The sequence below is a fragment of the Suillus bovinus genome (assembly GCF_016758785.1).
Source record: "Suillus bovinus strain UH-Sbo-P2 chromosome Unknown EDB93scaffold_55, whole genome shotgun sequence".
NCBI classification, from domain to species: domain Eukaryota; kingdom Fungi; phylum Basidiomycota; class Agaricomycetes; order Boletales; family Suillaceae; genus Suillus; species Suillus bovinus.
This window is the reverse complement of record NW_024542111.1, coordinates 232,473-245,624: the sequence shown is the minus strand read 5'-3', so window position 1 is coordinate 245,624 and position 13,152 is coordinate 232,473. Positions and strand designations below refer to the sequence as shown.

General features: G+C 47.1%; 5 protein-coding genes across 5 annotated transcripts; 3 read left to right on the top strand and 2 right to left on the bottom strand.

The window, feature by feature from the left end:
- Positions 1–239: 239 nt before the first annotated feature.
- On the bottom strand, positions 240–1,274 carry EDB93DRAFT_1253205 (major facilitator superfamily domain-containing protein; the record flags this gene model as incomplete). The annotated part of the gene is made up of 6 exons (XM_041453417.1): positions 240–460; positions 515–554; positions 622–829; positions 892–960; positions 1,014–1,089; positions 1,154–1,274. The coding sequence occupies 6 exons, from the start codon at positions 1,272–1,274 to the stop codon at positions 240–242; spliced, it is 735 nt and encodes a 244-aa protein (XP_041304913.1).
- A 1,553-nt stretch (positions 1,275–2,827) lies between these two features.
- On the top strand, positions 2,828–4,901 carry EDB93DRAFT_1299032 (uncharacterized protein; the record flags this gene model as incomplete). The annotated part of the gene is made up of 5 exons (XM_041454655.1): positions 2,828–2,867; positions 2,917–3,067; positions 3,123–3,262; positions 3,310–3,407; positions 3,462–4,901. The coding sequence occupies 5 exons, from the start codon at positions 2,828–2,830 to the stop codon at positions 4,437–4,439; spliced, it is 1,407 nt and encodes a 468-aa protein (XP_041304912.1). The 3' UTR covers positions 4,440–4,901.
- A 205-nt stretch (positions 4,902–5,106) lies between these two features.
- Positions 5,107–5,750, top strand: EDB93DRAFT_1164327 (uncharacterized protein). Its single transcript, XM_041450132.1, has one exon. It carries the CDS (start codon positions 5,364–5,366, stop codon positions 5,643–5,645), a length of 282 nt encoding a protein of 93 aa, XP_041304911.1. The 5' UTR covers positions 5,107–5,363; the 3' UTR covers positions 5,646–5,750.
- On the top strand, positions 5,733–7,431 carry EDB93DRAFT_1164321 (UV radiation resistance protein and autophagy-related subunit 14-domain-containing protein; the record flags this gene model as incomplete). The annotated part of the gene is made up of 7 exons (XM_041450131.1): positions 5,733–5,787; positions 5,851–6,023; positions 6,096–6,381; positions 6,434–6,605; positions 6,673–6,915; positions 6,941–6,955; positions 7,052–7,431. 7 exons carry the CDS (start codon positions 5,736–5,738, stop codon positions 7,278–7,280), a joined length of 1,170 nt encoding a protein of 389 aa, XP_041304910.1. The 3' UTR covers positions 7,281–7,431.
- Positions 7,432–7,727: 296 nt separating this feature from the next.
- Positions 7,728–12,664, bottom strand: EDB93DRAFT_1299029 (P-loop containing nucleoside triphosphate hydrolase protein; the record flags this gene model as incomplete). Its single annotated transcript, XM_041454654.1, has 27 exons — positions 7,728–8,264; positions 8,320–8,403; positions 8,450–8,587; positions 8,635–8,671; positions 8,727–8,796; positions 8,846–8,877; positions 8,926–9,182; positions 9,232–9,353; positions 9,414–9,457; positions 9,507–9,569; positions 9,625–9,808; positions 9,862–9,891; positions 9,945–10,119; positions 10,171–10,492; positions 10,541–10,606; positions 10,660–10,702; positions 10,752–10,764; positions 10,825–10,852; positions 10,907–10,923; positions 10,974–11,103; positions 11,161–11,225; positions 11,291–11,326; positions 11,386–11,421; positions 11,480–11,588; positions 11,637–11,941; positions 11,992–12,455; positions 12,505–12,664. The coding sequence occupies 27 exons, from the start codon at positions 12,662–12,664 to the stop codon at positions 7,728–7,730; spliced, it is 3,567 nt and encodes a 1,188-aa protein (XP_041304909.1).
- Between the last annotated feature and the right edge of the window lie 488 nt (positions 12,665–13,152).

Sequence of the window (13,152 nt, the reverse complement as noted above, 5' to 3'; positions counted from 1 at the left end):
GCGATACCATACCGAACACCCTGAACTGCGATCAGGACACGAGATGAAAGATGAGTGTCAGCTTACAATAGTATACGCCAGCGGCACGAGGAGAACTGTATGATTTTCCGTGAGAATGCACTATACAGCGAATATCAACGTACCATAGTCAGTAAGAAGCACTAGAGTTGAGGCAAGCATCTAAATCCCACAAAGAACTAAGAGTTTGTTGCGTGTACCAACGTAGACTGTAAATAAACTCACGACTGCAAATGGTTTGGGCTCCGAAGCATCCAGAGACTACTGAGAGGATTGACCCATGTGATGTGGATCCGTCTCCTGTGTTTTAGTTTATCGATACCCAACGTACCAGGATGGCTCGTCTCGGGGAACGAAATATATACGAGAAGCAGTTCGAGCAAGCCCCACACAGCAACGGAATAATGCAAATTGCGCCAGGACCAATACTGCGCCGCTGCACCTGTTGTGATGTACCGCTCGATTCAGCATCCATAAACATCCGGAGAATATTTACCTCCAAGAAACGGAGCAACAGCAAACCCGAAAAGCGTGGCCTGAGATAGTCTTGTCAATACCAGTACTGCCAAACATACAAGAGCGTTCAACACCAGGATCACTCACACCAAGGAATATTCCAATAGCAGTCCCCCTCTCCTCCAGTTTATAAATATCACCGATAATGCCAGCGCCCAACGGTATTCCCCCAGAGCATCCAAACGTCTGCACGAATCGCCAGAAAACAAACTCCTCAACGAAGTTGCCATTGCAACACCACAACTCCCGATACATAAAAACGGCACGCCCCACAAATACATCAATCGGCGTCCATCTGCGGGATCACAGTTAGGAATTGAAACTAACGAGCTCATAACACGCTATGGATACACGCACAGAAAGACGAATAAGCGGCCCAAACTAACGCTCCGACAGCACTCGCCAAGATCGAGACTGACGGTCAAACTGGGAAAATCACTCAATCACAATATTATATACGATGAATCTGCAACACGCACCTGACAACAGCATGCGTCGAGTCAAGATCTTTAGCTATTTGAGGAATGGAAGGCACGAATGTTGCTGAGACGAACACTGATCGCATTCATCAGCATCACATCACTTATCAGCAGTACACTTTCAAATCACCAATACTCACTAGGCAAGAGACCCGCAAAAGAAACTAGAAACACGATCCACCTCTTCTGGTCGGGGGTAAACCTGTCATAGATAGCCTCATGCATAGAGGACGCCAGCAGAGGGCTGTCTTCTGAAACCATCGTGAATTGCGAGATAACCTCGCTTGCGGTGGAGTGATTTATATGCAATAATTATATGCATGCCCGGCCTCTGTCATAGAAAACAATCTATATATATAAATCATCCTGTGACCTAATGATTAAGATACCGGGAGGAGCAACTGTCAGCAAGAACATACAAATATCAGGTGCTCTGCTCCAACTTGGAGCCTTTATCGGTCCCGACATGACGCAACACTCGAGTCCGAACACCCTGGCCCGAAACCCCATCACTTAGCAGACACAAAGCTACCATTAGAGTAGATTGACATGTGGTATGGCTCAAAGACAAGGAGTCTTCAAGATGTACTCCGGACCGGAAGAAGCAGCAAGAGATAAAATTTGCTGCCTCGAGGCGAGAGGAAGAAGTTAAGAGTCTTTCTCAGCGTACTGATACAGGGAAAGATGTGCGTTAGGTCTTATCTACCGATTCGGAGAGATATCACGTGTGTAATCGGTGATTGTTGCTGGCGCGATCACTGAACTCGCATAAATAATATGAATTTCATGAGCGAGGCGTAAAGAATGGCAGCAGGTTGTCTGTCGTAGTGATTCTGAAGCTGAAGCAGTGCCTACTAGGTCCGTTTCCGTGCACCAGGAAATGACCGTGCCGGGTGTGCACTGTAGAGAAGGAAACACAAAGGTATGGGTCCACTAAGAGGCTATTGTTTTAGTGTGAGGTGGGTGGAATAACTGACTCGGACTATGAAGGTCAAAAAAATCATTGTCTGAGGCTAGTTGGCGGGCTCACAGATAACAGGTAAATTCGAATCTTTTTATTCTTGAGCAGCAATGAGCCTACCCTGCAACGTTCGCATCGTCCTCTACGGCCTCAAGTGTCTCTGTCCTCGAGTATGGAGGACTTTCACTGCGCTCGATACTCTCTGCTTCTATCCATCACGGCACGACTTGAACACGATGATCGTACCTTGTTCAGTTGTGCGCTGCGTCCGCCTCACGAATGTTGAAGTAGATGGTTCCGTAGTGGTGTGTGTACTGTGTGTCGTCGATTTTCTTGTAACCTTTGCGGCTCTTTGCGGCCGTTAGCTTGCGGTTGATGTGGCTGTGTTAAATTTTAATACGTCGTACTCTTGTTCAAGTTGGTTCGTCAAGTTGCGATCAGTGTATCTCATCCCTGGTGTTTCCACAACGCCCATTCGGACAAGTCGTACAGAATCGTTCAGCTTTTCTGTGCACACCGTCTTCAGCGGTTTTGCATTGTTATTATTTTGAGAAATACACTCAATTCTCAATTTTGCCTTTGTGTCCTAAGGTTGAGTGATACGACTCTGTGATGGACGCCTAGGAGCAGCAACCATTACCAGACACTCTGAGACTCGCGTGTCCCATTCAACCTTGGCGAGCCACTTTCGCTGAAGACTGATCATGACATTCTTCTTTACTTCTATGGCACAGGCTCTCTCGCTAACCCTATATAGCCGGCCATCTTTCTCAGCGCTCATACCAGCGTCTATTATAGGCCTTGACAATGTGAGAGTACACGTGCACTTGTCATTTTGTTTCCTCGCATCATCATGCCTGGCAGCTTAGAAGAACGACACATTAGACTTGAAGGTCAGTCCCTCCTTCGTCTCTATTTTATAATCCTTACATATGTTTACAGTCATCAGTGGACACAATCTTAAAGTCCCCTCCTGGCGCATGCCCGCTGGCATTTACGTATCCATCAATGTCGACTCCCGGAGATACTGGAAATCAACTATCGGTATCTTATCACCTGATGAATCTGTAGCGTGGGGAGATAGTATAACTCTGTAAAGTTCACAGGGACTCTTCGACGCGATACGAGAACTGATCATTGGTTTATAGATTGTCACATGCCTCACCTGCGTTATCAGTGGAGATGAGGGCATCCTATGAGCTTGGTCAAATGCTAGGCAGTGGAGAAGTCGTAGGGAAGCTTCGAACATCATGGGATGAACTACTCAATCATGGTGATGAGCCATTCGGTGAGTAACTTATTTCTCATTTATACACATCTACTAACATTCCGTAGATCTAATATTTCCACCTGTGTATGGAGTCCACCCTTCCCTCACATTGAAGGCCGCTGTTGTATATGCTCGCGATGATCACGACGGCTCACTCTTTGATGTGAGTGATGCTGGCTTCTGCTGTTAGATTTTGCTGATGGGACACCATCTATAGTCCCTCGTAGACTCTGAGATTACTCGAGATACAAATGCGGGCTACGTACGATTTGCCGAATACATGACGAGCAAGACGGTCTCTCACCTGAACGATGCTATGCGGCATTTTCAGCTGGTCCTTGATCAGTGTCCAATCGACCATCCTGATCATGCAGGGGCTCTCACCAACCTTGCGTTTGTCCGCTTGGAAGGTTATATTCAAGACCATCTTCAAGACATTGACATCACTACTTCCCTCTTCCGCAAAGCCCTTGCATTGCGTCCGCAGGGTCACCCCTTATCCCTCTGTGATCTCATTAGAGTGTTAATCTGCCGCCACAGCAAGGAATCTGCCGCCATCTACATTCACGAATCTGCGCAGCTGTGCAGCAACCTCCTGCCCCTCTGTCCAGAGGGCTCCTACCTTCGTAGTATGCATGTAGACAGTGTGGTCGGCTATGTGATCTGCAATCTTCCAATTGACGCGTCTGATGAAGGCATCCACCTTCGACGAAATCTACTCGAGCTCTGTCCTTTGAGATATCAACTCCGTCCCAGAGCCCTTCACTCGCTTGCACTGGCGTTAGAAACCTGCTTCCAACAGTGTGGCAGGATCGATGATATCGATGAAACTATACAACTTCGCCGTGAAGTTGCGTCTCTGTGCCCAGAGGGACATTCTGACCGTGGTGACTACTTACTCAACTTGGGCTTTTCGCCCGAGTTCGATCGCCAAGGCAAACCTAATGACCTTGATGAGGTCAGCTCTTTGTACGAAGAAGCGCTGCGCCTGTGCACTGTTGTGCACCAATACCGAGATTTCTCATTGGACAACCTAGGGTATGCCCTTGTTACCCATTTCCACAATCACAAGGACACTAATGGCATCACCCAAGCTATCAGCCTCCTTCACGAGGCCCTGACATTGCACCCACCTGGGCATCCACATTGTGACACCACGCTTAACAACCTTGCCCTCGCTCGACACAAGATATGACAAATGTCATGTCAGCGAGGATCTTAACGAGGCCATTGATCGATATCGCGAATCCCATCGGTTAACGATCCAGAGCGCCACAGAACTCTTCACAATTTGAGTTCGGCGCTTTGCTCTCGTTTCACGCAGCCTCGGACAAATGAAGATGTCGAGGAGGCCATTACTCTCTGCCAAGAATCATTAGAAGCTTTGCCTTCACTGCATCCTGACAGGTATCTCAGCTATGGATAGCTGCAACAAGCCTATAGATCTTGTTTACCTGATGCACATCATCCTCGTTGCCGGTCAATACTCGTGCAGCGCCATCATTATCCCAACCTTAGAGAGCTTCATCACGTTCACTTGCCGTCTATCGCTCTCGCAGATCTGAATATTCTCAAGGGTCACTTCACCAGGGAAATAAGACACACGTCTCGAATCAACCCAGCTGAATCGAGGACGGATCTAATAGTACTCTTGCAGGTTTATGGGACGAGATAATGCTACCCGTCGTCGATGTACTCGAGCACGTCCTCAAACTAAAGCGCCGCTCTCGAATCCGGCTGTGTCCAACTGCAACTTTCACGCCGATTGCTCTCCATGCGGCTAACCCTTCTTAAACAAAGCCAGATTACTCTGGGAAGGAGCCATGCCTGGAGGATCTCTACATCCATTCTTACACACCGACACTTTCAGCTCTGGTCAGGTCTAGGCAAAGCGTGCCACTCCATTTTTCGTGGCGATTGGACAAGGTCAACCGGGTGCAGGCAAAGGAAAGGTACTCTTGGCTGTTGACAGTGAGCTCGAGCTTGTCCATAAGCTTGTCCCTGCGACGGCCAGGCACATCACTATTTCCAGCGACGCGGCCACACGAGCTGGTGCCCTCCAAGCTTTGCAAGACAATACACCTGGGTGCACCTAGCCTGCCATGGCAAGCAGGACCCTATGCAGCCTTACAATTCCCATTTCGTCATGAGAGATCAACCTCTGACGCTGCTTGACATCATGGAGAGAGATAATCCGCATGCAGAGTTCGCATTTTTGTCGGCATGTCCGAGTCATACTGCCGTCGGAGATGAGAAGACGCCCGACGAAGTCATTCATCTTGCAGCTGGTCTCCAGTTTTCAGGGTTCAAGAGCGTCGTCGGTACGCTGTGGGAGGTAGACGATGCTGTCGCCAAACGTTTTCTGTCGTATTCTGAAATATCAGTAGCTTGTCAATCCTAGTAAGTACTTAGACGGTCTGACTTACGTCATTCAGTAGGCATCCCGTATTATCATACTACTACTTACTGCTGGCACCTGAAGCTTCTGGCAATGGAGTGTAATAACTGCGAGTTGAGACAACGTCAGTACTATTGCGCAGTCTGTCTCAAAAATCAGTAAGCAACTTAAAAACACTTATCGCAACCCGTTCTCACCTTGCATACAGCCTACGTGATTTCCGCCATCAAACTCCACCATTTTTCCTCCGACAGAAATGAACATGTTGCTCGTGCATTTCATGCATTCAAGTCTATAGAATCTAGTCGCCTCCAAATTCGTGCAGACCTTGCAAAAGTGAATCGCAGCCTCGAGCAATTAGTAGTCGGCCGCCTTGCCAAAGTGAGAAAGAGACTGTGAGAGCAGTACGTGCTATACCCTTGTTCGCGTGTGATGCTCTGACTTAATCTAGAGCGCGACCGTCTCCGTACTCTTCGAGAGGCCCTTGGTCAGCGCCGACGCACACTTAACACCGCACGCCTCCTTCCACCTCAATCGCAAGCACTCGCCAAGGAGTCTCAGGAACTTTCCGTACTGAGCCAAACTATCGCTAGAGCACGATCGGGCCTTGTACAAGAGCTATTAGAAGTCTTTCATGTCGTCGAAGTCGGCGGACGACCCGCAGTGGGTGGACGACCAGGCGCAAAAGGAGAATGGACTATCGGTGGACTGATTCTTCCAGTGCCAGGAGATGTTAGACGTACGCAAGTGCCTACTATGTCAAGAAATTAATCACACAGGTCGTATCATAGGATACCCACCGGATCACATTAACGCCGTAATAACTCATACCATTCACTTTCTTGGACTCCTCACTTTCTACCTAGGCATTAAACTACCTTTCGAAATTTCGTGGTCTTGCAGAAAACTCGGGGTTGGTGTCCCTTGGATCAGAGCAGGACGAGGGAGTGAATCATGGGCAAAGTGCGTCTCCTCTCATCATTTACTGTATTTTTACTTGAACCGTTTCATGTTCTCCTTCTATACATAGATGGACAGCCAAACACCCAATGCACCTAACCTCCAAACCATCGTCTACACCATCTTCTCCCACCTCATCACCATCCTGTACATCTGCATCGTTAGCTGACTCAGAAGCTCCAGAACAGGTACCAGCCCACACCCAAAACCAGTCATTCACAACCGGCTTTGCGATGCTTCTTTACAACGTGTGTTACCTCGCTCATACTCAAGGTGTCGAGATCCCCTTGTCCCAGGCAGGCGATTGCATTGGGTAATTTGTGGGCTGTATGTTGTAGTGGGGAGCTTGGACGGTACGTTGTCTTTTACTAACGTCGGATACTCTATTCCTGCTTCATTATTTATCGTTCTCATCCAAATGTGTCGTTTTTTGATTAATATCATCACAGTCGATCACACTCTACCACCCCGCTCCTCTTACCTCCAACACCCCCCTCTTTCATGCTCGACTTTGCGCAGGTCCTTCAAACTACTGCTGCTAGTCCCGCTCGGGCAGCACGAATACGGCCGGGACGCTCAGCGCAAGAAGCTGGCATCGGGAGAACGAGGAGCGAACGTATCGTGGAGGAAGATGGCTGGGATGTAGTAGAGCTTGGTGAAGAAGAGGGTTTTGGATAAACGGATGAGCTGGGAGACTGTGGATTATTAGCATGAGTCACATTGTTCCAAGAGCTTTGATATGAACCTGTAACAGTCAGTCTTGTACGAATACATTTAAGGTCAGTAGCAGGCTGGCTTAGACGAGAAGCTCGCAGAAAGTATGCATATGATCCCCATGGGCTCAGTACTACTGTGATCTCCGTGTATGTCGCTCGAAACATGTGCTTTTCCTCATGGAACGATCGAGTCCTTCACAAAGCACTCCATCGCATATTCGCTTGACAGCAATGAAGCGGTGTAATAGTCACATGTGTTGGAATGTCAAATTGACCCAGTATGTCAGTGTCGAATTGAATGAAATGATACAGTATACTACCACTCATCATACACATTGTCTTTTCGCTTTCCGTCTCAGCGACACCTTTCTATTCCTCCTCCTTCGGAATCGTCTCCCCTCAGTCCTATTCAGAGCCTCTCTTTGTTTGAGAATAACTCCGCCCTGGTCTCTTCAGGTATATTCATGCCATGATCATCGAGGACTTGGAGGATCTTATCAAACTGTCCGACCTTGCGATATCTCTTCGCTGCTTGCTCGAACTCTTGGGCATTGAGATAGGCCTCAGCAGCTTTAAGATCATCTCCTGCTCGAACGTAGCAATCCGCCGAGCTACGATAATATTGAAGCTTCTGATCTCCTGTCGCGGTCGCCCCACAATCATCAAAGACATTGGCAGCTACGTTAAAAGCTCTTTTTTGGTCGCTGGGTAAGGCCACTCCGACACTAGAGCGTGCAACTTCTCGCAGTTGATATGCTTCACAAACCTTCACTTCATGACGAAGGTTAGCACGTTTGAAGCAATGGATAGCCTGCGAGTAGCTTTTATGCGAGAATAGTGAGCGCCCAAAGGATGCCCATTCTTCTGGAGTCGAGGAGACGGCTAGATGAGGGAAATCGGTACCAGGGGTACAATTCTGGACTTGATTGCGAGACGTCCAGAACGTCTGAAGGGAAAGGGTTATCAGATTGAGTTACGCCAACATGCTGCTTTAAACGTACACGCATCGGATCAGATTTATCAGATTTGTCAACGATCCACATGTTCTTTCTTGCTCGAGTGATCCCAACATAAAGAAGTTTGAGCTAATAAAATTAAGCAGGAGTTTATTTTGAGGATCGGCGTGCCTACCTCGCTACAGACCCCAGCGTATCGCGCCTTGTAACGCTCGAAGTTTGGTACATGTCCCTGACCGTCTATCCCATTGAGAACTACGCGCCATCGTGACAGATCTACAACAGAATCCTCGAAAAAGTTGTACAACAGCACCTGACCGAAGTTAGACATTCATCAGATAGCAAACTTAGCCTTCTCACATCATTGAATTCCAGGCCTTTGCTCTCGTGAAGCGTCCTGCATATATACGTGAAAATGACAACACAGCAAAGGTAGTCTTAATACGACTCACATAATCAGTCCAATTTCACCAATTTGGTCTCGTAACTTCTGACGTGCTGCATCGTCACGCACGAGAATGCCTAGATACGTTGTCAGTGTATGAATGAAACCTCCAACCAATTACTTTACATTGCTGGGCCCCGAACTCAATGTGACTACCGCTGAAAGAATCCTCAGGAGGAAAGGAGATATCGTCCAGGCCTGCTTACCTCGCCCCGAACAAGAACTGTTCATAACGGACGGTGTCTTTATCCCAACCCGTAAAAAATACAGGCTTCAGCCCGTCAACCACCCCCTTTTCTGGCTGAAGGTTATCGATTGTGTTGCGCCAAAATTTTGTGATGAGTTCGATCACAGAATGCGCGCAGTTGACGATGCCACCGTGCGATCTGTAGTTGATCGCCAATTGAAATGTAGTAGGCTGAGGCAAACATGCTCCAGCAGAATTGACCGAGATGTTTTGCTGCTGTTATAAGGTATCAATTCGGGCCCGAGATAAGTTATTCCCTGCTGACCTCCGTACGGTAGAGAAACTCTGAGAGATCCTCGAACCTGAAGGAACTCCCTGCAGAGATTGTCTGTGCGGTGTCCCCAGCCCAGAACAAGCCGTCGGGATTCCTGCATAATTGCCTCAAAACTATAATAGAAAAATCTAGTAAAGGAATCTTTGTCAACCAAAGTTGTAGTAGCTACTTACAGAGTGCGTCGATCAGAAGGTTGTCTTGTGCTTCGTCGACATAACTAGTGCAGGCGGTCAGGGGCAAGATGCATTAGCGGGGATAACACATACAGATAATCGATCTGTTGGCCAGGAAACCTCTGACTTCGCAAGGCCTTGAGTATCGCATGCGTGCTGTTTGGGCACATATCGTGACATTACGTGGGTGAGAAAAGGGAATAGGTCGTACCGGTCTGCAACATCATGATGACGTCGCTGCCTCTTGATTTTCGTATAATACTCGAAGATGTCATACAGAATTTCCCTCTGACTCGCAAAATTTGGGTGAGAACGGTGAGAGAGACGGAGGTATTTTGGGCGATTAAGAGCTCCTTCAGGACAGGTCAGCGTGTGTTGGGAACCTTTGATGATCCCTGTATGTATATTCAGAAATTGTCGGTGTCAAGGGAATACAAATAGTACTCACCCATGAATTCGCTGAAAACCAACCAAGGGTCTGATGGAGTAGCGTCAGTACTTCATTTTCATCACGAGAGAAAGGGACGCTACTAAGATTTTTGGTGAGTTTCTGCGGAAAATGAGGCCAGTATTGACTCGCGAATACGTCATAGGTGACGAAACAGTCATGAGCCTCAGCATCGTCAACACTGAAAAAACGTCCTGCGTTATCTCTCGTCTTGGATACGTCCTTGCTCAAGACATCTGCGGCGATCATCTTCGCCAGCTACATAGGCGATTAGCTTGGGAACTGTTTGAATGGCGGATTGGGACGTACTCGGTCGAGAGTTACAAAAAGAGGAAAGTGCTTATCCTCAAGCTCGCTATATTTCATGGGTATATTCATCTGTGATTCGGGCAGGTCGTCGAGATCAACAAGGCCCTCCTGAACACTTGGTGCCTTCAATTTTACAAAATCCTCCAGGGTATACCCTGCTAACCCCATAGATCTGAGAAGTTTCGTAAAATATTCTTCCACTTTCGTAGCGAGCACTCTGGACTTGGTAACAAAGATTTGGCGTGGCTTCGGCATGTCAACGCCACTCATCTCCCAAGCTCGCTGAATGCCGAGAATCCTAAACAGCATCGTCGTGGTTTTTCTAGTCGAGTGTGATAAATAAGCTACTCATATCAGGAGCAGGACTCACCCTGTCCCGCTGCGACCCAACACGTAACATGACGTGGTACATTCGACAACCTTTTGTTCTTGAGGTCTGAACCTATTGATCAGTAAATTTGTCTCATTGGGGCAGAACTCACGACTCACGAGAGTATAAACACGTGCTGTACGTCTTGCTTTGCGATAAGACCTTTTGCAAAGATGAGAAGAGGTGACGAGTCAACTATATGATCACCCACTATTCAGGATCGCCTAAAAAAAGAGATTTCAAGTCAATATTAACGTGCCTATAAGCTATATGTATAAGCTTACTTGCGAAAATGTGACATATTTCTCCAAACTAGAAAATCGTTAGATGGAAATTAATTTGTATCAGGATGGCAAAATTTCATACACAAGCAAAGAGTGAAGCTATGTCATGAATCAATGACCGCACAGATGACAACTGAAAATACTCAAACATGGTCTATGTCTTCATCACTAAGATCAAGTGGGCTTCCTGAACATTCTGGTTCATGTTCTGCTGGTGGGAACGACGCAGGCAGAATGACGCAGTCATTGGAAATGACTGGTCTGTTCCGGAAGGTGCGTCTGCACAGGCAAAAATTCACCGGATTGCTTCGAGAGCCAAAAAAGAAAAGACCTGACCTCTTACAATATTCTTTGCCCTTGCGTGCGAGATGGCTACCCAAGGCATCCCATATCTCGCCAAGCTGAGCATGCATATAAAGGCCATATACCTTGATCACTGGAGTTCATATGAGTGCTAATGGCAGACAACGATAATTGCGCTTGGCTCGCCTTGTCTTTCGGACTGTCAGACTTCAGTCTCAGTATCATGCTCGATGTTGAGGTAAGGTAAGAACAACCTACCTTCCCATCCTGGTCAGGGACACAATCGATCTGGTACTGTGAGAAAAGGTCAGTCTTCCCCTGCTCTAAGCGATGTATGTAAAATTACACCTACTACTAATCGTAGGTCACTTGTTATCTTGGCATCGTAGATAGGTATGCCTGCATCCGGCCCGTTACGTGGCTTAAGATCATCGTCTAAGAACTGGCCATTCGATAGTTGTCTGTGGCAACGATGAGATCATTGCAGTAAAATTCATCAGAAGACAGACCTGATCTTCTTGAAGATGATCTTGAACATCTTCTGATCTGTTCTACGGAATTCACGTAAATTTTTGTAGGCCTCTGCAGATACGAGGATTCGCCACTCTCCAAACCCATCCGCATTGTCGAAATAAAGTGCAGACTCCACAGGCTGCACCATTTGGTATGCATCGGGTAGGTTTGTTGGGCTCTCGACATCCTCGGTTGACGAAACTTCAGGCGCAACATCTTTGGCAGACTCTCCCATGTTTGGGAAGAGTGAGGCTTTGATGTCGCCTGTCAATTCCGTCCTCCGCAGAAGCGAGAGGTAGAACTTTTACGAAGATCTTCAGGGGAAACGTCAAAAGCAGTGGGTATACTCACCAAGAGAGTATCCTTCAGCTTCGCAAGAATGTGAGTAGACAATGATGCGGCATCCTCGCTCGTGAGAGGCACAACCACACCAAGCCTTGCGAAGAGCGATGTGTCGATAGTCATATGAGCTTTCAGGCGACGATTACGCTTGCGCATTTTCTGAGGCACCTTCTTTGTGGTAAATCCATAATCAGATCTGACGTCGAAGAGATCAATCTCGTTTTCAAATGACCCTGCACTAGCAAATTTCATAGTGTCCAACGCGCAAAGGACAGGTAAAGCGCGCTCAATGAAGCCTCGGTGGCGGCTAATGTCCCTTGAGACATCCATCGCTAAAGACTCATCTGGCAAAGTTAAAAAGTACATAGACAGATTGTCTAGCATCTTTCCCGCAATAGATGCTGGATATTCTTGAAATTTCGTTGGAAAGTCTGTCATGATCTGTGAGATAATTGCCTCGCGTCGATCCCAAACTGTTAAAGTATCAGAGCTGATAACGCTCGAAGAAAGTTTGTGAGATACCAGAAACAATATATGCAAAGATATGCGGTGATGACAACATATCTTCGACCGTGGCTTGTAATTCTGTTGCTCCTGAACTTGAAATTGCGTCCAGATAATGTAAGGCGGCTCTGAGGCCTGTCTCGTTGACTATTCGATCTTTGGAGAGTAAGTCCAACATGGTCTGTTGAACAAGAGGAGCTTGTGATGATGACGTGGTTATAGTTATATGAGAGGTTGGGGAACGACTTGAGCTATGTCAATGGTACAAAGGAATGCCTCGAGCTTGAAGCAACTCTGCAACGAGGTTGTCCTTATATCATTGTCGGGCCAGCACTCCGTCTGAATTTCCAAACAGGTTGAGGTGCAAATAGTATACCCAAAATCGACACCTGCAGGCAACCTGAAGCTGTACATGAGCCTTGAACCCTCAAATGATCACAGATTGTGACAAGAAGAGCTCGACTCTTAGTACCTGAAGCTGTACACGAGGGATAAACCTGAACCTTCTTATAAGATAGATGCCATGCGAAACTTCAACATCATGATGACTAGCGTGATGGAATTGAATTTGTGATAAATTAAATTAAATTGATTAAAATAATTCGAAGACGAAATAAAATAAAATCTGAGAACCTGCGACCCGCTGGTTCGATTCAACTCGCAGTT

What these genes read in the sequence shown, in the direction of transcription:
- EDB93DRAFT_1164327 (XM_041450132.1), top strand. Translation starts at nt 5,364, where the DNA reads ATGCAGCCTTACAATTCCCATTTCGTCATGAGAGATCAACCTCTGACG.